This window comes from Arachis stenosperma, chromosome 2, assembly GCF_014773155.1.
Source record: "Arachis stenosperma cultivar V10309 chromosome 2, arast.V10309.gnm1.PFL2, whole genome shotgun sequence".
NCBI classification, from domain to species: Eukaryota; Viridiplantae; Streptophyta; class Magnoliopsida; order Fabales; family Fabaceae; genus Arachis; species Arachis stenosperma.
Window position 1 is genome coordinate 95,908,455 of NC_080378.1, and position 22,912 is coordinate 95,931,366.

A 22,912-nucleotide genomic window follows, 5' to 3' on the forward strand; every position below is an offset into this window, starting at 1 on the left:
AGAGGACAGGTGGCATGGAGCATTTCGTAATAGGACATATAAGTCCCTGGAGACAAAAACGACGCCGTTTTTGTAACCTCCCCCAATTTCTCTGCCTTTTCTTCTTCCCTCGTCCTTTTTCCCTTCCATTCTTCTTCCTCGGCCCCTGCCTCCATCACCGCCGCACAGCGGCACCTTCGTCAGCCACCATCAACGCTGGCGAAGCTACTAGAAGCTTAAGCAACTAGAAGCTTCCACCACCATAGCCACTTTCACCTTCTCATGTCCCTATCGTCTTTTCGTTCCTTTGTACCCATTTGGCACCACCGTGCTCCCAACCACCAGAGCTTGGGCCTCTTTGACGTCATGCAGCGTATGAGGTTGCCGCCACCTCTCAAATGCTCCGCCGCAGAACCCGACCAGGAAACCAAGGTTCCCGCCACTTGCCTTCTCTTGAATGTGTTGCAACTATTCGATGGTGCTTGCAATTGAACTGTTCTATGATTTGATTCTATTAGGATTTTGGCTTGATGTGTGTGTTTGCCATATTGTTGTTTTATGTGTGATTCTTTTTGGTCTCTGGATTTTGTGGTGTGAAGGGTATTATTTGCAGGCAATGTGTTTGAAAGAATGTGTGAGTGACATTTTTATGTTTTGTGTTTGATAGGTGTTCCTCTTCCTTTGGTTGGGATGATGGCGTATGGCTTGGTTGCGGCGCTTGGTCTGCAATTGGCCACAAATAAGATGTTGCCTTTTGGGATTGGCAGGTCCAGCTCCCAGCTCATGATGTTCCATTCTTTTTGAGTGCTTTCTCAGGTTTGCAGCAGCATTGATTAGTCAGAAATTTGACTGCTGGTGGCCTAACAAATATGTGAATTTCTATGAAACGATACTGAACTCTCTCTTGTTGAGTAGCTCATGTCCTTCATCTTTGTACAAGGGTTGAAGAAGTTCGTATAATTTTAGGCTTTTAGTTGTTGTGTGTTGGAATAACGCTATTCTTTTAACTGTTTTTACATTTCCAACTCTTTTGTTCCTCTTAATCTAAACGTTGTCTAATCCGTTTATGATGATGTACAGGAATACATACATTTATTCTGAACCATTATGGACAATGGTCCAGCACCATTTTCTGATATTGGCAAAAGGGCAAAAGGTAAACCTGAACTTAACTTCATTCCACGATATATACACATTTTCTGATATTTGATGGCTGGGTTATGAATGTTGTTCCTATTAGTAGCACAAATTCCATGTACTGAAAGAGCCTCTATATCAATTCCCCCAAATTACTTTTACAATCTTGTTAGTGTTTTGTAATATTTTGCAATTTTTATAATTTAGGTGTGAAGCATTTGACACCTACCCAAGAACCTATGATAATGACTATGTGTTGGATTTCAAGACATTGCCAAGGCAATGGGGTGGCAAGTCACATTGAAAGATACATTTGAGGGGCCTCATGCTAGTTATAGAGTATTAGTGTGTGACAAGCACCTGCTACATGCTTGAAACAAAATGGGAGGGTCAGCTTACCAGAGAGAGATGAGAGAAAGTGAGAAGAGAGAGAGAGAGAGAGAGAGAGAGACTAATGGGAGTAAGGGAGTGAGAAAGGGAAGAAGACGCGAAAAGAGAGGAAGGATGAGGTCGCCGGCGTTGATGGTGGCTGACGGAGGCGCGGCTGTGCGGCGGTGATGGAGGCAGGGGCTGAGGAAGAAAAATGGAAGGGAAAAGACACGAAGGAAGAAGAAAAGGGCAGATGGGGGAGGATACGAAACGACGTCGTTTTCGTCTCCAGGGACTTATACGTCCTGTTACGAAATGTTCCGTCTCCAGGGACTTATACGTCCTGTTACGAAATGCTCCATGCCACCTGTCCTCCGTTACGGTCACCTCAGCGCCACCTCTGCTAGCTCATCCTTTTCCGTTCAGTGCAAACGGCTGAATTCAACGGAAGGACATAAATGTCCACGTTTTTCAGGGGTCAGGAACTTGAATATATTTTCTATTCCTTGAGGACGAAAATGTCCGTAAAAAAAAAGGTCAGAGACAAAAATGTCCTTTACTCTAAAAGAAAAATACCAACGTGCTGACCCTAATGATAGACGTAAGTGCTTGTATTTTCTCACCAAAACAATCGTCAATCTTTCATAATTCATCATGGATCGGAGTACATGATGGAGAAAAGGAAAACTAATGGTATAAGGAAGAATGTATTTTGAATAAGTAGTTTCACTACAATTCCACATATATCAAATAAGTTGTTGTTATTATTATTATATGTATTATTCAATTAAAAGTTTAATACAATAAAATATTTGATTAAATTTAGAGATCTATTATTATGATAATGATTATAATATTAAAAGATAAATTTTTTTTGTCATAAAATTATTAAAAGGGACATTAATAATCTAAAATAGATCAAAATATATATATATATATATATATATATATATATATATATATATATATAATGGTCTTCAATAGATAAAGATTAATAGATCTTATTTATTAAATTACATATATAAATAATACATATAAAAATATAGCAATTAAACTGATTCATTCTAAAAATTTCTAATAATTATAATTATTGCATATTTATCAATAGAAATATTTTTAAGATGAATATAATAATAGAGTTTTATTTGTTATAGTAATTAACAATACATTTATTATACTTTAATTTTAGGGTAAAAAACGTATATGAACCAAGGGGAGTTTAAAATTACCTAAATCAGCCAAACAAAATTTCGATACATCATTCTACCAAAGAACAAATTAATGTAATTCGAATCAATACAATTCGAATTAGATTTGTATGTAATTCGAATTGATATAATTCGAATTACTTGAAAGCATTGACAACACGTAATTCGAATCAATATGTCACGAATTATAAACTTAGAGTTCGAATTGTATCAATTCGAATTAGTAGGGAGACGTGCTTTGAAGGGAGTTCGAATCAAGTTGATTCGAATTACTCTATTTTCGAAACTAGTAGTAATTCGAAACGATATAATTCGAATTACTTCCTTTTCGTAACAAATTCTAATAAATTTTTCTAATGAATTTATTTAAATTATACTACAAAAAATATTTTATTCAATACAAAATAATTTTAAAAAAATAGCTTAAAAAATATTTTTTAAATTATTTTGCATACAATAAAATATTTTTTTGTGGTATAATTTAAATAAATTTATTAAAAAATATTCATTGGCTATCAAGAATGGGTAGAAGAGTATTGTATAAAATTCGAATTGCTCACCATATAATTTGAATAAGGCTTGGTTTGGTAAAGCTTTTACTTTTTAAGAGTAGCTTATGAAAGCTGTCTTTTAAAAGACGACTTTTTAAAAGCTACAGCACTTGCGTTTGGTAAAATCACATTAAAAATAGTTTTTAATAAGCACAAGTACTATAATTGTGTTTGGTAAAACAGCTTTTAAAAATTAAAAAAAATATAATAAACATATTTATAACGAAGAATAATATTTTTTTTCAAATCTTAGAGACCAATAATTTAAATATTTATTTGATTTACTCTCTATATTAATATAAATAGAATTATCATTAGTCAATAATAAAACTTGTACTGATACGTCTATTACCCATTTATATATATTGACTCACTTATACAAATCACAAAATATGAGACACATATCTCAAGTAAAATTATATGAAGATTGTGTTAGAATTTGTGAAGGTTAGGTTGAGAAATTAGAAATATATGAGGATTCCAATGGCAATATAATGACAGGAAATATGTGTGAAAAAATTAATAAAATATATTTTTAATTGTTTTGTATGGAATAAAATATTTTCTTTAATTTCTAAATTATTATTGACTATGTAGAGTACTTTATTTAAAATTTGAGTACCTAAGTCATTAGAACATTACAAATTTTTATAGTACTCCTAATATTTTTTAAGCCATTTTTTAAATTATTTTACATAGAATAAAATATTTTTTGTAGTATAATTTAAATAAATTTATTAAAAAATTTTATTAGAATTTGTTATGAAAAGGGAGTAATTCGAATCAACTTGATTCGAACTCCCTTCAAAGCACGTCTCCCTACTAATTCGAATTGATATAATTCGAACTCTAAATTTATAATTCGTGATATATTGATTCGAATTACGTGTTGTCAATGCTTTCAAGTAATTCGAATTATATCAATTCGAATTACATACAAATCTAATTCGAATTATATTGATTCGAATTACATTAATTTATTCTTTGGTAGAATGATGTATCAGAATTTTGTTTGGCTGATTTAGGTAATTTTAAACTCTCCTTTAGGCTATGTTTGGTTGGAAGGAAAGAAATAGAGAGGAAGGAAATAGAAAGGAAAGAAAGGAAAGGAAAGAAATTGAGTGAATTGTTATTTTCTTTAGATGTGTTTGGATGAAGGGAAAATATGAAGGAAAGAAATGTTATAAAAAGACAATTTTATCCTTATAGTATAAATGATATCAAAAAAAGTAAAGGGGTAATATTAGAAGTAGAGAGAGAGATTTAATTTTCTCTCCATTTTCTCTCCATTGTTGGAGGGAAAAAAATTTGGTGGGTCCCACCAATATTTTTCCATCCATTTTCCTTCCTCTCCCATTTCTCTCCTCAACCAAACAAGAGAAAATAACTATTTTCCTTCCTATTTCTTTCCATCCATTTTTCTTCCTCCCATTTTCACCTCAAACAAACACACCATTACTCATATACGTTTTTTACCCTTAATTTTAAATGCCTAATCTCCTAGGATGATTCAAATTAAATCAAATACTCTTAAGATTAGATATCATTACTAAATCAATTACAGTAGAATTTGTAAGGTTGAGTTCCAATACTCTTTAAAAATTCTGAGATCTAGTTAAAAGATATTAGTTAAGGTATATGAACTACCTCAAATTTGTAAGAATGTAATCTGGATTAAGATATGAGTTAAGTTGTCTGGATTATAAACTATTTTTAAGTCTCTTGAGATGAAAAAAAATTTAGAAAATTAAAGAAAAATAAATCAAAAATTTAAAAATAAAAAAATTGCTTGTGATATTTGCAGCACTTAAAATTATTGGAATTTTATTGAGCAGTATATAATAATAATATTTATTTGCCCCCACTAAATTATTAAATTTGATCCCATAATAATTTTTTATTCAACTTTCGACACTTAATAGTCAATTTAAGAACTTCATATTAGATGTCTATTATAATGATCAATATTTACATTTAAATAAGATTGATGTTCTTTCTTAGAAATCGACTCGAAAGAATATTATCTATCCATTTGTGTTTCTTCTTTTGAAATTAGCTTTAGTTTTTTTTTATAATAACTACACTAATTGAATAAATTTTTTTCAACTATAAATATCATCAAAGAGCTAATTGTATGAAAGTTGATTTTTAAATGATTGTTTAACGACATATACAAAAAAAAAAGACATTTTATTATATTGTTAAGGTTTCAAAATACGAAATATAAAAAATTAAAAATTAAATTATGTGTTATTATTTAAATTACTATTTTAGTATTTTAATTTGTAATTAGATATTTTGAAACCTAATTATACTTTACAATAATAAAATATAATTATAACAACAATTTATGCTACGTATATATAAAATAAACACTTGTACAGAATAAATTTTAAAATACAAATTTTAAAATATAAAATACACAATAAAAATAAGTTAATATATGTATTTATACTCAAATTTATAATAGATAATTTGATAGTTAATTTTTTTTATAAAAATATAATATTTTATTATAAAAATTATTATCATGTTATATATACTTTATCCCATTATCAAAATTTTCTGTCACTAGTTGTTACTACAAACGAGATATTAATACATCTATATATGAGATATGTTTTTTTTTAAACTATATATGTCTCATTTGCAATTGAGATTCGTTTTAAATTTTTTATAGTAATCTCATTTAGTGTTGTAATGTATATACTTTTTTTATTGGGTGAACCACCAAAAATGTATCCGAATAATTTTGTTGTTGACGAAAATGTATTCAAATTTTGTTATCGACAAAATGCCCTCAAATAATTTAAAAAACGTAATAAAAATGCCCAACATTAAATATGTATTCTCAAAAATATTTTAAAAATTAATTTTTAATGTGATTTTTACAAGCATGATTAGAAAAATGAGATATTTCTTAAAATTTGGTATTTTTTATAAAATATATATTTTTTGTGATTTTTTTTGTCAATGATCAATAATAATTTTAAAAAATAAAATAAAAATATAGAGATCAAATTTTATATTTTTTTTGTGTGTATTTTTTAAACAGTTATTTAAATTTTGGATCAAATGTATAACTGGTTCATCAAATATAAAAGCCATTTGTCACCTACAAAAAAATAATATTCTTTATGAATATTTTTATCACGTTTTTAAATTATTTGAAGGTATTTTTTGTCGATAATAAATTTTGGATAAATTTTTGTAAGGAAAAAATTATTTAGATGTATTTTTAGTAGTTTATTCTTTCTTATTTTTATAGTAAACAAGATGTATAATAAAATGTAAAAATATATTTTTCTGAAAAATACATGCATTGGAAAATACTTAATTTATTTAAATGAAAAAATTCCGAATTACTTATTTCTAAAAGTATACAAGATTATTCCCAAAAAATAATATGAATTCCATTTTCCTGAGTTTTATTATTTTAGTATTTTATGTTGGTGGACCCACACAGCACCACAAGTAGAAAACTTTTCTGCAAAACGAATGAGCTAACAAATGCGCTAAAGCATCAGTCGCCATCCTGAAGATCAACTCTGAGGTCAACTGCCCCCCACACCAACACAACTCTCTCATTTTCTCAGTTCTGAATTGTGATAAGTATTTCAAACTATCTTATGCTTTCTCTTTATTCTTTGAACTAACTTGGCAGGCACGGACAACGTTTCTCTTGTCTTAAATAAAAGAAATTTGGTTTTCCGTCTGATTTTTGAAGGTTTTGGCGATACACTCATACCCCTATGGCCCTATGTTTTGGAACAACACGAATTAGCTATGACTTTTACGGTCAATCATTAATTCATCATTTGTGCTCTCTTGTCGGTGTCATGATATATTTTGGGATTAAATTGTCAATAAACGATTTATAGAGGAAACTATAAATTTAACCCGAAACATGTGTGATACAAAACAAAAATGCTATGTGCAAAATATATATATATATATATATCAGCCACTAAATTAACCATTATATATTTATGTATAAATACATATGTTATTCAATCTATTTTTATGATTTTATAAAGAGATAATTGATTTAGTAGCTGATTTTTATGTATAAGAAACACAAAAACATGGTTGTGATATTTGATATGGACATTTTTAAATTTCAAGTGCCCCGGTATATCTATTCTCAATCAGCATAGAACATACCTAGTTTTGATCCTTGGCTCTCATTTTGCCATTGCCAGGCAACATTGCAAGGCTTTGTTGAATTCAAAGTCTTGGAATAGATTGGTTAGGTGGTTTGGTGACAATGGCACGAGGTGAGCTCCTTTCTCTACAAATAGAGCTCTTAAAACCACCGAGAGAGAAGAAGCAAAAATAAAAAGCCTTTTTGTGAGAGTGAGCTCTCATAGTGAGTGTAATATCCTAAGGAATCTGTCGCACAACTAGAATGTACTGAATAATATATACTGGGTTTTTGGTATTCTCTAATGTTCATTAGATTTTATAAATTATATTAGAAAAAAGTTTTACTAGGATACACTATATTTAAATTGTAGTAAAAACACATCTAATCTTAGCAGAATGTTCCATTGGTAGAAACTCATATGAGGTGGTTTGGACATATGGAAAGAAGATCGGTAAAACATAGAGTTAATAGAGTAGATGAGATGGAAGGTAGACAGAGGCGAAAGGTAAAAAAATACCCGAAAGACAATAGATGTGGTGGTCAAATAAGGTCTACGTACAAACAGTCTCATTGTATACATAATACATTATAGGACTTAATGATGTTATTAGATCGATGTAACTGATCTCACATAGTGAGATAATACTTTGTTGTTGCTGTATCTTTAAATACTGTGAATATCGGGTTGGCCCATAAATTTTTGTCCCACCAGAAAATTTTTCCATGTTAAATATTAGTGTCTATTCTCTTTCTATTGAACCATTTGTTGGTATTACCATTGTGAATGTGTCTTGATATAAAGTATCAATAGTGCTTTATTCTTCCCATCACTCTCCATGTAAATTTTTGTAGTATGCTCCCACTACCGGCTTTGACTCTCTTTGTTTTTCCCTAACACCTAGAACATGCTATATGATGATCTAGAAATGATTACACACTCATGATCTAAACTTTCATATTCATTGATGTATGTAGTTTGAGGACAATGGCATCAAAGGGTTTATTGCAAACTGAAGAGTTGTACAAGGTATTATTGCTTCCATAGTCCCATTGATCTCTTTTCCAAGTTGCTAGATATACACTATAGTTGTATGACTTCAATTCCATCATCTGAATTTGTTTATGGATATGGTAGTATATTTTGGAATCTAGTGTTTTCCCACGTGAGCCAGAGCCTCTCAAGGAGTTAAGGGATGTAACTGCTAATCATCCAAGGTATGCCCTTTTTTATTTTACAGAGATTGTTCTTTAAAACTTCTTTACAACACTATTAATTCTTGCCATACATATTTTAAGACTAGTAGTAACGACTAGTAGTTCTATTAATTCTTAAAGAATATGACAGAAACATTTTACTCTTTTTTTATCAAATAACATTGACTTCTCCAATGTAATTCTGCATGTTTTACATATCTACATGCTGATTGTTGAATCACATTTCACTTTTTGTGTTTGCCAGGAAATTAATGGCTACAGCACCGGATGCAGGTCAGATCATTACCATGCTTCTACAGCTAGTAAATGCTAAGAAGACTATCGAGATCGGAGTCTTCACCGGATACTCCCTTCTACTGACAGCGCTTTCGATTCCTGAGGATGGGAAGGTAGAGTGCAACTTTGAATTTTATGTATTATATTTGAGCCTTATTGAACTAGTTCATGGTGAAATTCATTTGAATTGACAAAGATGTTGTTTCCCTGCAGATAACCGCTATTGATATAGATCGAGATGCATATGAAATCGGATTACCGATAATTAAGAAAGCCGGCGTTGAGCACAAGATTAACTTTGTGGAGTCCGAGGCTTTGCCGGTTCTAGATCAGCTCTTGACTGATGTGAGAATCTTAAATTTCTCCATTTTTGTAGGTTTTATGAAGGGTTAAACAAGTTTATTTTTCATTGCTCTAAAAAATTTAGTGATTTGGGGGTTTGGTTTTTGTTAAATGTTCTTTATGGTTAAAGTGATCCTTCTTGTTATTGCAGCATGAGAATGAAGGGAGTTATGACTATGCATTTGTTGATGCCGACAAAGTTAACTATTGGAATTACCATGAGAGGCTATTGAAGTTGTTGAAGGTTGGTGGGATAGTAGTCTATGATAACACTCTCTGGGGAGGCTCTGTTGCGAAGAATGAAAATGAGACTCCGGAATTCTACAGACCTGGCAGGCATCTGACAATCGAATTCAACAAACAAATTGCAGCCGATTCTCGAGTCCAGATTTCGCTTGCTCCATTTGGGGACGGCATCACCATATGCAAGCGTATCATGTGAAAAAGTCTAGTGATGCCAAGGTTCAAATGTGTATAGTTTAGCTTATGATGAATCTAATAAAAAAGACCACATATGTGAATGTGGATGATCTGCAGTTTATGGTAATAAGAATAAAGCAAAGATGGAGGATTCAGGATTGTCATTCATAAGAAACATGATAAGAAAAATTCTCATCTAGAATGTTTCTATAAGTTCATTCACAATTTCCTGTAGCAAAGTCTTAAAAATGCGACGCTCTTACACCAAACCAATCAAACCTCAGTTTCACAGATACCCTTTTGTGTGAAATGTTAATCTCTCGTATCATTTTCAGTTAGGTTGCGAAGATTCATCTCTGATTCTGAGAGATACTCTTTTAGTTCCCTATTATGTTATTATTTTGTTGCATCAGTTGAGGGAGAATTTTCCCACTCTTTCTGTTCGTTGTAGAGAAAACGTTATAAAGAAAAGGATTACAATGTTAAAAGATAGCATTTTCTGTAAAATTTTATCTTCACATTTTCAGCGTTCTTTCTTGAAAGTAGATATTTAGATCGTTGTTTGCAATCAATCTCCCGAAGAAAAAAATTGTAAGAACCTATTTAACTATATACTCACCCAAATTTTAAATATGGATCCTTTTTTTTCCCCTTTAAATATAATTAGATACATAGATAAAATTCACAAATTTTCAAATATCACATTAGTGGACTTTCATGGAGGAAGGTTCATCCTATCCAAATATCTACGACTTTTTCCAATAAATAACATCTATCACTCAACAAAAGTTATGAATATAAGTCATTAAGATTTTATTCAGTTTTTGTTCTAAGCTATAGCGGGCGCATTCCTTCATCTAATATGCAAAAGTAGTTCAATTATGAACAAGTTTGTTTGTATAATTTTCCATTAAAAACAAAACGGTATTTTCATTAAAAAAATTTAGCTAATCAAGGCACATATTAAAATTACTTGTATAAATTTTTTCAAACTTTTTATTTTAATAAATACACAACAAATGTCTTAGAAATTAAACTTTGCATCTTTTTCTATAAAAACTTTCTTAATTGATAACTTGAACACAGCTAAACCCTACAAATTATCACTACACAACCATATGTATTGTATAATATCAATACTATTGAGCCGTAACAAGTAGAGCACAACCAAATAGAAGGAGAATCATGGATTGTTCCTTTTACGAGCCAGCTCGCGAGCCTTCTCCCTAAGTTCCTCTGGTGATGGCGGCCTTGGTGCCTCTGGGGGATATTCGATGTATGATTTCTGTAACATTACATTACAAGACAAGCAAAAGATAAAACAAGTAGTCAATAATTTTTACCACATGGCATTCATGCTCGCAAGACAAAATGATAAGAAATTAAGAATTCAAAGGTATCATCATTTCATCATGCAGTGCAGATTATAAATAATGTGACAAACAGAAAGTATTGGCAGCTGCTCTGTCTTTAATAGCATATTTAAATAGAAGTGAAATGCTATAAAGATCTGAATTCACATCTTCAAATTTCAACCATTCTCAAAGCAAAGTAATCTCAACTGATTTTTATAGTTTATTCTAAAGTGATATAACTGTAATAAACTTGGAAAAAGATCCTTTAAAGTGAGGAGAATTGTAAAGTGACAAAATAAGGGGTTAACCACCATTGAATTTGTAATTTTATTATGTGTGAGCCCCATTATCTTGATTCAAGGATGATTAAGTTTTCACTTTCTCACTTTAACAACTTCCTCACTTTAGAGGAGCTTGATCCAATAAACTAATCATTAACCAGTTATGCCAATCATGCACCTACAATTTCCTGTTTGACCAAAGGATTGCTTATTGGGGCGGGCATGCACTGGCATGTCTGTGTTAGCATATATCATATTTAAGACTACTTTGGTCCTCAGAAAACAGGAAGGGAGCGATGAGTCCATAACTAAACCCTACTCAAACGGTAACCATGCTGTCAAAGATGCAGCAAATCGAAACCTCTTCATCCCCACAACACCAACACCGAAGGTTTTCTACTTTCAAACAGTTCCAAACCCCAAATCAAGCAGTTAAACAAGAAGCAAGAAAAGTAAACATTTGGTGTCATAAGCATAATTTTATTGAAAAGGGCAGCAAGGGACAAGGAGATTACATTTCCCATGAATTTCTGAAGGTTCTTGGTATTGTTGGCGAAAGTATACATAAGAACAATGGGGACAGTGACATAGACCCCAAACTTAGCAATCTCAAGAATCCCCTTGGACGTGCCGAGAGATGACATTGTTGCCGAAATCCTACGAGGAAAGGCAAAAGACAGAATGGTGAAAACTGGGCTTGCTGATGTAAGGAAACCCAAGCAAGGACACTTCAAATAACCACATGTAATGACTGTGCCTTGAATGAATATTATTAGCTACAAGACTATATAAAATTCGAACCGATAGTGCAGATTAAGTTACGAAGAGCTATTAAATGAGAAAGAAAGAAAGCCAGTCAGATAAGTAGAATACAAACACGAAATAACCAAGCACAGTGAGTTCATAGATAAATGATGAAACTCCATGTGAAGTACCCTGTTCACTTGTCGTTGATAATTGAAGAAGGCTCAAATCTGAACTGAATGTAACAACAGCACGTCAAAAAAGAAGGATTCTAAAAAGACAAGACTGGAAAGAAAAAGAATAAGTAGTATCTTCCGTTGCTTCATTTTTCTAAATTAGATTGTACTTTCTGCGATTAGGAGCATAAAAAGCCAAATGGATTTAGGTTAAAGATAAACTGATAAAGGAGTAAATTAGATCAGGAACATTAATTCAACACATAATTTGCATCTCTCTTTTTCTCATTCATTCATCAATCATCATCAATAAGATTGACGTGAACATAACAGCTTTAGATAAAAATGAAAAAGCTAACCTAACTTGATCAGAGAGAGGAGGAGGTGGCGGAGCAAAGAGGCGCAGAAGAGAAGGTGGCGGCGGAGCAGAGGCACAAGCAGAGAAAGGAGGAGGCGAGGGCAGCGGAACGAGCAACCAACGCGCGACTGTGGAACAGATGCACCTGCGGTGAGCTTTGGGTGAGGAAGAGTGGGTGGGGTTCGGACTTTCAGTTTTGGACTTTTGGTTATTTTCTATTTAAGAAAACCACAAAAATAACACTCCTTATAAATTAGTCTATTATAAAAATTTACTAGGTAAATTGAGTTTATTTATTATTATTATGGCCTGAATAAAAGAGCGGGCACAAACTTAAAAAAAAAAAGAGAACAAAAAAAACTAAACCCCTCATCGAATACTATCAGAAACAAAACTTCTCTATTACTCCATTATTACCGATTTGATATCTTCACACATCTTTACTGTTGATCCGACAACAAATTTAAAGACTCTTGAATCTATTCTATTTTGCCTCTACCATGGATGATCTTCCATTGCTCCATGCATTTTATTCACTTATTATAATTTGATAAGATAAAATCATGTAATTATTTTTTTAAAACATCAGTTATTCATTTTACATGCAATATAAAAATAAATGAATATAATATTTATTTAGTACATTTCATTGCCTAAAATTTTTTGTTGTTATATTATTTGATGAACCAAAGAAAAGAAAATCTTATTTTAAAAAAAATTAATAATATATTTTTAATATTATTAATGCAAAATAATAAATTTTTAATATTTTTTGAATAATATATTTTATTTAAAATAATATTGTTCGGTGGTCGGTTACCGGACAATTCGGGTGAATATTCGAGGGGATGTGAACGCTTCGGTCGTGGTCGTGCTGGGTTCGGATCTGCCGGGTAGCCGAGCTCTTGTTGTGGAAGGAAAGAGGGGGTGCCACCTGCAAAGACACTCCGACGCTCTAGTCAGCTAGTATGCAGGTGGGGAGTAGGTTAGGTGGAAAGTATGACGTACCTTGGGGGAGGGTAGGACCCTTCCCTTATATACCATGTCAGGTGTGGGCCCCAGGAGGGCTGAACCCACCTTCTTCGAAGCTTCCTTGCACCGCTGTGGCGGCCAGCTGTCCCGGACGGATGCGCGGGTCGGACAGGGTCGGGTCACCTGACCGTTGAGGTCGGGTGGTGTTCGGGTCGGGTAGGCCCAAGTTCTTTCTTGGGTCAGGCCGTAACAGTGCCCCCGACGCGTGAGCAACAGCCGCGTGGGCTGGTGGTGACGCGACGTCCTTGACCTCTTGTGTTGTCGCTAATTCGGACGTCCGTGGGGAGGACGTGCCCCTTTCGCGCGTGCCTATTTGTTGTTGGGGTGATTGGTTACTGCCTCGTTTTTTGCGTCGAGCATTAAATGTTCATAATGGGTTTAAAACCCTTTGTGCAAAGACTGATATGCCCTTCGACTTTCGCGCTCCCTTTGATGGTGGTTTTAAAACTGTTTAGTAGCACTTTTGGGATTTATTCGGCGATCATCTCCTCTGATTCCAATTCTGTCGTCCTCCATCTTCTTCTTCCTTATCAATTCCAGGGTGTTTGTTGCTGCCTTCTTTCCAGATTTTTGTCATCAACACAGGTAATTTCCTTTGTCCTTTTGTCATTTTTTGCTTCGGCCATGACTTCTTTTGTGCATGCTGTGTGTTTATCTTGCATGATGGTTGATCTTAGGTCCTAGGGGGGGATTGCCATTCTTAGTGTGACTTTGTTTGGACCTTTTACTTTTTAATCGTGTTTAGCCTTAGTTGGGGAGTAGTGTGGGGGTAGCTTCTGTATTCGTTCCGAGCACCCGACCTCTTAGACTGACTGGATGGTCCCCCCATGTAGGTATGGCTCGCACCGCCTCCCGGGCTTCCCCTTCTCCCGCGGCGTATGACCCCTACGCCTGGGTTGTTTCTGATGTAAAGGACTCTCCCAACCAAATGGGCGAGGAGGAGCTCACCGAGTTCCGTCAAAATGAGTACTTGTGCGAAGGGACCGACGAGGAGGCCAATTACGACGTCTTCGTCCCGGCTCCTCATGAGCGCTTGTATGAGCTCAATTTCCACACTCTCCGAGTTGCCGACTGGATTTGGTTCTACAAATCAATGTTTACTCAAGTGGGGGTCCGTATTCCGTTTTTCGCCTTCCAAATGGCGCTTCTAAGTCGGATTTCCGTGGCGCCGTCGCAGTTGCATCCGAACAGCTGGGCTTCAATCCGCTGTTTCGAGATGGTTTGTGAATATCTCGAGCTGCCAGTGTCTGTAGATGTTTTTCTTTTCTTTTTCAATCTCACAAACCCTTCGAAGGAAGGGAAACATAAGAAGGGGTTCATGTCCTTCCGGTCTGCCCAAGGTCGGAGGATTTTTAGTCTGTTTGAGGACTCCTATCACGGATTTAAGGATAAATATTTCAAGGTCCGCCCGGTCAAAGGTCGCCATCCCTTTTGGTTGTCGTTGGAGGGGGCACGCCTCATCCCGACTTATTGGAGCTTCGGGGCAGGGTCCAATGCCTTTGTTAAAGTATCCTACAAGGGCATGTCTGCGGTGGACAGGAGGATTGCCGACGTGTTGCAGGCAATCTTTGGGAGGAATCATGTGAATCCTCACCTCCTCATGGGTGACCGGGAGGCCGGTCGGAACTATATTTGTGAGAAATCTTTGCTTGTTTTGTCTCTTAGCTTCTTGCTTTTCCTAATAACTCATTGTGACTAACGGACTTCTTTTTCTTTTTACAGTGGGAATGTCTGCCGAGATAACGGGTCTCCCTAACTTGTTCCAAACCTTCCTGCGCGAGTGACGACGAGGGAGGTCATGAGAAATCTGCTGCTCCCCCGGAAGACAAGGCCAATTCCGAGCAAGGGGCTACGGTCGAAAAGACCGGCACCTCGGCTCAGGATGCCGCGGTTCAAGGTGACAAGGTTGTTGACGTTTCCCCCTTCCGCGAGGTGGTCGGCACTGGGGGTTCGACGTCCAACCCTGCTGCCGATGACGAGGTGGAGGAGGTTCCTAGCTTCAAAAGGAAGAGGAAGATGTCTAGCAGTCCTGAGGGGGTTCTTACTGTAATGGAGAAGAATTTTGACGCCGGGAACTTTATTGATTCTCAGCTGATTCCCGGTACTGAAGAGCATTTTCATGAGTCATCCCTTACCGGGCAAGCAAGGTGGATGTATCGTACTCTCTTGTGTGGCGCAGTGATAGCTCGGAAAGCCGAGTTCGAGCTGTCCGGGATGGAGTCTCTTCGCAGGAGGTTGGAATCTGCTGGAAAGGCTAATAATGAGCTTAAACGCGAAGTTGAGACTCTCCGGGAGCAGCTGACCCAATCTAATGAGAAGCTTGACGCCGCCGAGAAGAAAGCTACTGCTGCCGAGAAGAAGGTCACTACCGCTGAGAAGAAGTTGGAAGAGTCGGACGCCACGGTTTCACGTCTTGTTGAGCGCGAAATGACCTTAGAGAGTCAGGTCGGTGCGGCACAAAAACGGGTGGCCGAGATGGAGAAGGAGAAGCAAGCTGTGGAAGCTGAACTGGCAGCGTTAAAAACAAAGTACAAAGACGTCGTCAAGTAGGGGAAGGGTGCGATCCTGGCGACCGAGGAGGCCCTTAAAGCTCAGGTCAAAATTGTTGCTCCTGATTTCGACACGTCGGCGATTGGAGTCTTCAAGGTGATCAAGGATGGGAAGATTGTTGACGTTCCCAAAAAGTGATTCCTTTCGTTTTGTATGAAATTTTTGGTTGGCCGTTTGTTTTGGCTCTTGTGAACAGTTTGTTTTATTGGGTTTTTGCCCGCTTTGTCAATTAATACTTTAATTCGTCTGGTAGTGTTGCCGTTCATGTTCACCGTTATTGGTTTGTAGTTGCCGTTTGTGGGGCCAAGTCATGGCTTTGTAGTGTAGCCGTTTGCTATTGTGGTGATTTATGGGCTACCGGGGTGATCAGTCCCGGGGCCGCGCATTGTTGTCGATTTGTGAGGAATTCGCTTGCGTAGTGGGTTGTCCAGAAAAAATGAACGAAACAAAAGAAATAAAATTTGCACGTATATCTTATTTGGTAATTGTGTAAAAGGCCCATAGACCGTGATGAAAAGTACAATTCCGTGAATGAAATACTTAGCTTGATTGGTCAGCATGTCGCCTCATGTACTAGGAGTAGAATCTTCTCAGGTTGTTTGCATTCCACGTTCTTGGGACTTCTTTACCGTCGAGCCTTTCTAACTTGAAAGCGCCTTTACCCATCACTTTTTTGATTCTATAGGGGCCTTCCCAGTTTGCCGCCAGCTTGCCTACTCCAGGGGTCGGTAAGCCGATGTTGTTACGCCTTAGGACGAGATCGTTCGGTTCAAACTCCCTTTTGAGCACTTTGGTGTTATAGCGCAGGGCCATTCTTTGCTTCAGCGCTGTTTTCGCCAAATGGGCCATTTCTCTGGCTTCATCTATTAGGTCCTTCTTCACGGCTTCCTCCACTCCTTTCAAAAGTAGTCGCGGGCTCGGTTCCCCAATTTCCACGGGTATTACCGCATCTAACCCGTATGTCAGTCGGAAAGGGGTCTCCTTAGTGGAAGGTTGTTCGGTCGTTCGGTAAGACCAGAGGACCGAGGCTAGCTCGTCGACCCAAGCACCTTTTTTATTATCCAATCGCTTCTTGAGCCCTAACAGGATAATCTGTTCGCGGACTCCACCAGTCCGTTTGTTTGGGGGTGCTCTACCGAGGAGAACTTCTGTCTTATACCCAGGCGGGTGAGGAACTCCGTGAACTTATTGTCGGTAAACTGTGTGCCGTTGTTCGAGATAACGACCTCTGGAATCCCGAATCGCGTTATCAGCTGCCTCCACATGAATTTCCTGCAATTGGATGAGGATATGTTGGCCAGCGGCTCGGCCTCTATCCATTTGGTGTAGTAATCAATGGCGACTATGAGGTACTTGACTTGCCCAGGACCAACTGGGAAGGGCCCCAAGAGATCGACTCCCCATTGCGAGAATGGTCGGGAGGACGTTAGCAGGCTTAACTCGGAGGCCGGTGCCCTGTGGAAATTGGCGTTCTCTTGGCACTTGACGCATTTTCTGACAAATTCTTTAGAGTCTGCCATCATCGACGGCCAATAGTATCCAGCTCGGATTAACTTTTTTGCTAAGGCTTTGCCCCCAATGTGATGTCCGCAGCAACCTTCGTGGACTTCCCTGAGGACGTAGCTCGTCTGGTCGGGGTGTAGGCATTTCAGTAGGGGCTGGTTGAGTCCTTTCTTGAATAGCTGTCCCTGGATGATCGCGTACTTAGCCGCTTCCCTTTTTAGTTTCGCGGCATCCTTTTCATCATCAGGGAGTTTGCCATTTTCTATGAAGTTGGTGATGGGGTCTATCCATGAGGGGCCTAGCCTTGATAGGTGTAGAGTGATCGCCGGCTCCCTCGTCATACCTTGGATAAGAGACCGGTTACCCTCTCCCGGCTTGGTGCTAGCCAGTTTTGATAGGAGATCTGCCCGTGTATTTCTTTCTCTGGGCACGTGGTGGATCGTGACCTCTTCGAACTTTTGGCTCAAATCCTTGACCTTTTCCAAGTACTTTTGCAATAATGCGTCTCTGGCTTGATAGCTCCCGTTTACCTGGAAGGTGACGACTTGTGAATCACTGCATATCTCCAACCTCATTGCTCCGACTTCCTTTGCTAGGGCTAAGCCTCCTATGAGGGCTTCGTATTCTGCTTGGTTGTTCGAGACGGGAAATTCAAACTTGATCGACTGCTCGTATACGACCCCAGCCGGGCTTTCCAGAATGATTCCGGCGCCCCTTGAGGTCTGGTGGGAGGCTCCGTCCACGTGGAGCTTCCACCGTGTGCTCACTTCTTCGGTTGGATCTCCCGTTACTTCTACTAGAAAATCTGCCATTGCTTGTGCCTTGATTGCTTGCCGGGGCTCGTACCGTATGTCATATTGGGAAAGTTCGATGGACCAAGTCATCATCCTTCCCGCCAGGTCGGGTTTTTGGAGCACTTGTCGGATCCCTTGGTCCGTTCTTACGACTATCCGGTGACTTTGGAAGTATTGTTTTAACCTCCGTGAAGAGGTCAAGAGTGCTAGAGCTAGTTTTTCCAGTTTGCTGTACCTTAATTCTGCCCCTTATAAGGCTCTGCTCATGAAATAGACCGGTTGTTGAGCCCTCCCTTCTTCTCTTACCAGAACCCCGGCCAGGGCTTCTCCTGTTATGGCGAGGTACAGGTACAGCGGCTCCCCGACCCTTGGTTTCCCGAGAACCGGGAGTGCCACCAGGATTTCCTTGAAGTGCCTAAAAGCTTCCTCGCACGCGGGTGTCCATTTGAACGCTATCCCTTTCTTCATGAGGTTAAAGAAAGGCAGGGCCTTTGCTGCCGAGGCTCCGAGAAAACGGGATAGCAAGGTCAGTCGTCCTGCCAATCTCTGGACGTCCTTGATACAACCCGGGCTCTTCATCTGGAGGATCGCTTGGCATTTCTCCGGGTTAGCTTCTACCCCTCTTTGGGTTATCATGAATCCTAGGAACTTTTCCGCTTCCATAGCGAAGGCACATTTGATGGGATTGAGTCTCATGCCATGTTGTCGGAGAGAGGCGAATACCTTTGCTAGGTCATTCAGGAGGTCGTCAGGTCGCGTTGTCTTTGCGAGGATGTCATCCACATAGACCTCTACAGTCTTGCCTATGAGGTCGTGGAATATCTTGTTCATCAGCCTCTGGTATGTTGCTCCTGCATTTTTCAGCCCTAACGACATCACCTTATAACAGAAGGTTCCTTCCGGCGTTATAAATGCCGTCTTGTCCTCGTCGGGACGGTGCATCGGTATCTGGTTGTAGCCGGAGTAAGCGTCCATGAAGCTCAAATAGCGGTAACCTGCCGCAGCGTCGACGAGTGCATCTATGTTGGGGAGGGGGAAACAATCTTTTGGGCATGCATTGTTAAGGTCGGAGTAGTCTGCGCACATTCCCATTTGCCGCTGTGCTTCTTTACTAGAACTACATTCGAGAGCCACGTCGAGTAGTCTAGTTCTCGTATGAAACCTGCTTCTAGGAGGCTGGCCGTCTACCCGGCCACCTCCTCTGCCCTCTCCCGCAACATCTTGCGTCTCCGCTGGGCTACCGGGCGCGCATCCGACTTTACGGCCAGGTGATGTGACATAATTTCAGGGTCTATGCCCGGCATGTCGGCTTGTGTCCAGGCGAACAGATCCCCATTGGCCCTGATCATTTCTACCAGGGGCTCCTTCAATTCATGTGGGAGGTTCCTGTTGACGAACGTGAACTTTTCCTCCGTGTCGCCGACCCTGAACCTTTCCAGGTCCCCTTCTAGTTGCGGCCTGGGCTTGTCGTCTACCCTGGCGTCTAGGTCTGCTAAGAACACCCCCAACGCTTCCTTAGATTTCTTCCTTAAGGACAGGCTGGCATTGTCGCAAGCGACCGCCGTTTCCAGATCTCCCCTTATGGACCCTACGGACCCATCGTCGGTAACAAACTTCATGACTAGAAGCTTCGTGTTGATTATCGCTTCAACATCATTGATCGGCTTTCTTCCTAAGATGATGTTGTAGGCTGTCGAATCTCGGAGATCCACGAATTCGGCCATTGCCGATCTCCGGCCCTGTGCCTGTCCCACAAAGATCGGCAGGGATATTACTCTGTCTGGCTTGATGAAGTGGTCACCTAATCCGATGAACCCGTGTTGGTGCGATGACAGGTCGGCGTCCCTTAATCATAGAGCGTCGAACACATTGTGAAACATGATGTTTGAGTCTGCCCCCGTGTCGACAAGGATCCGTTTGACGAGGCCGGTTCCCACCCTGGCCGTGATGACCATAGGTGGGTTCTCGGATGCCTCGTCGAACCATTGGTCTTCGGGGCCAAAGGAGACGCATGGGGGCCTCTTAGAACTTCTCATTGGGGCGGAGGAGACTGCTAGGATTTTGGCGTCTTTCTTGTGAGCTGACCTAGACCTTGGAGTGGAGTTTTTGGCGGTTACTACGTTTATCACCGTGAGACCGTGGTCTTTGTCTTCTGGCTCTTGTCGCCGCTTTGCCGCTCGGGTCTTGGCCTCTTTGCTGTCTTGGTCGCATTGCCGTCTCCTCAGCTCCCGTATGAGATGGGAGAACTCAGAGAGTTTGCCATCTCTTATTGCTTGCTCTAATGCATCCCTCAGGTCAAAGCAGTCTTGAGTTTGGTGTCCGTAGCCCTTGTGGTAGTCACAGTAGAGGCTCTTGTTCCCCCCCCCCCCGTTCGGTCCTTGAGTGGTTGGGGCTTCGACAAGATCCCTCTCTCGGCTATTTGCTGGTAAACTTCCACAATGGGAAGGGTGAGTGGAGTGTAGTTGGTGAACTTCCCGATCCGGGAAAATGATCTGTGTGCCTTGGTCGGTCCTCCCTCCTTGGCTTGTTCTTTGTGTCTCTCCCCGTTACCCTGTTGCCCAGGTTGATTGTAGCCGGAATGCCGTTTATTGGCGGCCACGACCTGGCTGACTTCTTCGTCATTTATGTATTCCTTAGCCACCATTTGGATCTCGTGCATCGTCCAAACCGGTTTCGTGGTAAGGTGTTTTCGAAAGTCCTCGTTCAGGAGGCCGTTCGTCAGGCAAAGGCTGGCCACCGAGTCGGTTAGGCCGTCGATTTCCACGCATTCATCGTTAAAACGATCCAGGTAATTTCTGGTCGGCTCCCCGGGTCTCTGGGTTATCCCGAGCAGGTTGATCGGGTGTTTTGCCTTTGCTATCCGTGTTGTGAACTGAGCCAGGAAGGCACGGCTGATGTCCGAAAATCCGTAGATGGATCCCTGCGGGAGGCCGTTAAACCATCGGATCGCGGGTCCGGCTAGGGTGACCGGGAAGGCCCCGCACCTCACCTCATCCCCTACTCCCTCCAGATTCATTCTAGCCTCGAAAGCCGTGAGGTGTTTCAGAGGGTCTTGGGTTCCATCGTACCTCATGTCCGTCGGTTTGTCGAAGTGCTTCAGCAACCGAACCTCAAGGATGGACCGATGAAACGGGGTGGCGCCCATTATCACGGGTTGCCGCGTCCTCACAGGCCTTCCTTCCCCGCCTTCGCGATCTCGTCCCGTGTGGTACGTCTCTTTACCTCGGGAGTAGATGATTGTGTCATTTCGTCTTCTCGGGATGGGAGAGTCTTCTCGGGTGCTTTCCGCTTCCGTTCTGGAAGTGGAGGCGTGCCGGGGGTGACTTCGGTGGTAATCTCTCTCCCGGCTCTCTGGGGACGGGGTGTAAGTAGGATCGGTGGTCCGTCGATCGCGCTCCTGATCAGCTAGTTGTCGTCCCAGATTCTGGACTCTATGGCGTAGCTCCTGCATTATTCGGGCGCTGTCACCGCCAGTTCCTCCGAACGGTCGCGTCTCTCGCGTCCTTGTTCGTGGTTCGGTGTGTTGCCGGGGGGACTTTCGCCGTTCTCCCGGTGATGCGACAGAGGCTGCCGCCTTTGCGCCGGCTGCTCGGCCTTGGTCTCCAAGGCCCGGCACAACTTCCATAACTGTCCCCACAGACGGCGTCAATGTTCAGTGATCGGTTACCGGACAATTCGGGTGAATATTCGAGGGGATGTGAACGTTTCGGTCATGGTCGTGCTGGGTTCGGATCTGCCGGGTAGCCGAGCTCTTGTTGTGGAAGGAAAGAGGGGGTGCCACCTGCAAAGACACTCCGACGCTCTAGTCAGCTAGTGTGCAGGTGGGGAGTAGGTTAGGTGAAAAGTATGACGTACCTTGGGGGAGGGTAGGACCCTTCCCTTATATACCATGTCAGGTGTGGGCCCCAGGAGGGCTGAACCCACCTTCTTCGAAGCTTCCTTGCACAGCTGTGGCGGCCAGCTGTCCCAGACGGATGCGCGGGTCGGACAGGTTCGGGTCACCTGACCGTTGAGGTCGGGTGGTGTTCGGGTCGGGTAGGCCCAAGTTCTTTCTTGGGCCAGGCCGTAACAAATATATTTATTCTAAATAATATATTTTAAAATAGTAAAATAACATATTTTAATAAAAAATTATATTAATATTTTTATATGAATTTTTTTATTAAATTTTTTTCTTTTTGCAAGAATAACAATAATATTGTCGTGAGAAACTTGCACTCTAGCCTATATTTAGTCTGACTTGACCTAACTTGTTATAAAATAAATATAAACTCAGACTCTTATAAAAGTTTTAATATGTTAATAAGTCAGATCTAGCCTTATTAATTAGTCTTATTAGTCTGTCAAATTTGCTTAGGCCGGTTAAAATATAATTAAATATATAATTTTTTATTATTAAAATACCTCGGGTTTGTTTTCTTCTATTCAACGAAGATAGGTTGACACTACCAGGTCCAATTCAACACAAAAACGAC

At 39.6% G+C, this 22,912-nt stretch overlaps 2 protein-coding genes across 8 annotated transcripts; one reads left to right on the forward strand and one right to left on the reverse strand.

Annotated features, from left to right (window-relative positions):
• Positions 1-6,742: 6,742 nt before the first annotated feature.
• On the forward strand, positions 6,743-9,978 carry LOC130960000 (probable caffeoyl-CoA O-methyltransferase At4g26220). 5 transcript variants are annotated; one of them, XM_057885390.1, is made up of 7 exons: positions 6,761-6,856; positions 7,447-7,521; positions 8,367-8,418; positions 8,527-8,606; positions 8,851-8,995; positions 9,096-9,227; positions 9,376-9,978. In XM_057885390.1, exons 3-7 carry the CDS (start codon positions 8,377-8,379, stop codon positions 9,664-9,666), a joined length of 690 nt encoding a protein of 229 aa, XP_057741373.1. In that variant the 5' UTR covers positions 6,761-6,856; positions 7,447-7,521; positions 8,367-8,376; the 3' UTR covers positions 9,667-9,978. The 5 variants fall into 5 exon arrangements, with proteins under 5 accessions (XP_057741359.1, XP_057741355.1, XP_057741373.1 ...); XM_057885376.1 differs by lacking the exon at positions 7,447-7,521 and having other exon boundaries at positions 6,743-6,797; XM_057885372.1 differs by lacking the exon at positions 7,447-7,521 and having other exon boundaries at positions 6,749-6,856.
• A 640-nt stretch (positions 9,979-10,618) lies between these two features.
• Positions 10,619-12,814, reverse strand: LOC130961600 (uncharacterized). 3 transcript variants are annotated; one of them, XM_057887562.1, is made up of 3 exons: positions 12,216-12,254; positions 11,796-11,937; positions 10,619-10,929 (listed from the first exon to the last, which is right to left on the reverse strand). In XM_057887562.1, exons 2-3 carry the CDS (start codon positions 11,922-11,924, stop codon positions 10,828-10,830), a joined length of 231 nt encoding a protein of 76 aa, XP_057743545.1. In that variant the 5' UTR covers positions 11,925-11,937; positions 12,216-12,254; the 3' UTR covers positions 10,619-10,827. The 3 variants fall into 3 exon arrangements, with proteins under 3 accessions (XP_057743545.1, XP_057743544.1, XP_057743543.1); XM_057887561.1 differs by lacking the exon at positions 12,216-12,254 and adding an exon at positions 12,565-12,789 and having other exon boundaries at positions 10,620-10,929; XM_057887560.1 differs by lacking the exon at positions 12,216-12,254 and adding an exon at positions 12,560-12,814 and having other exon boundaries at positions 10,624-10,929.
• Between the last annotated feature and the right edge of the window lie 10,098 nt (positions 12,815-22,912).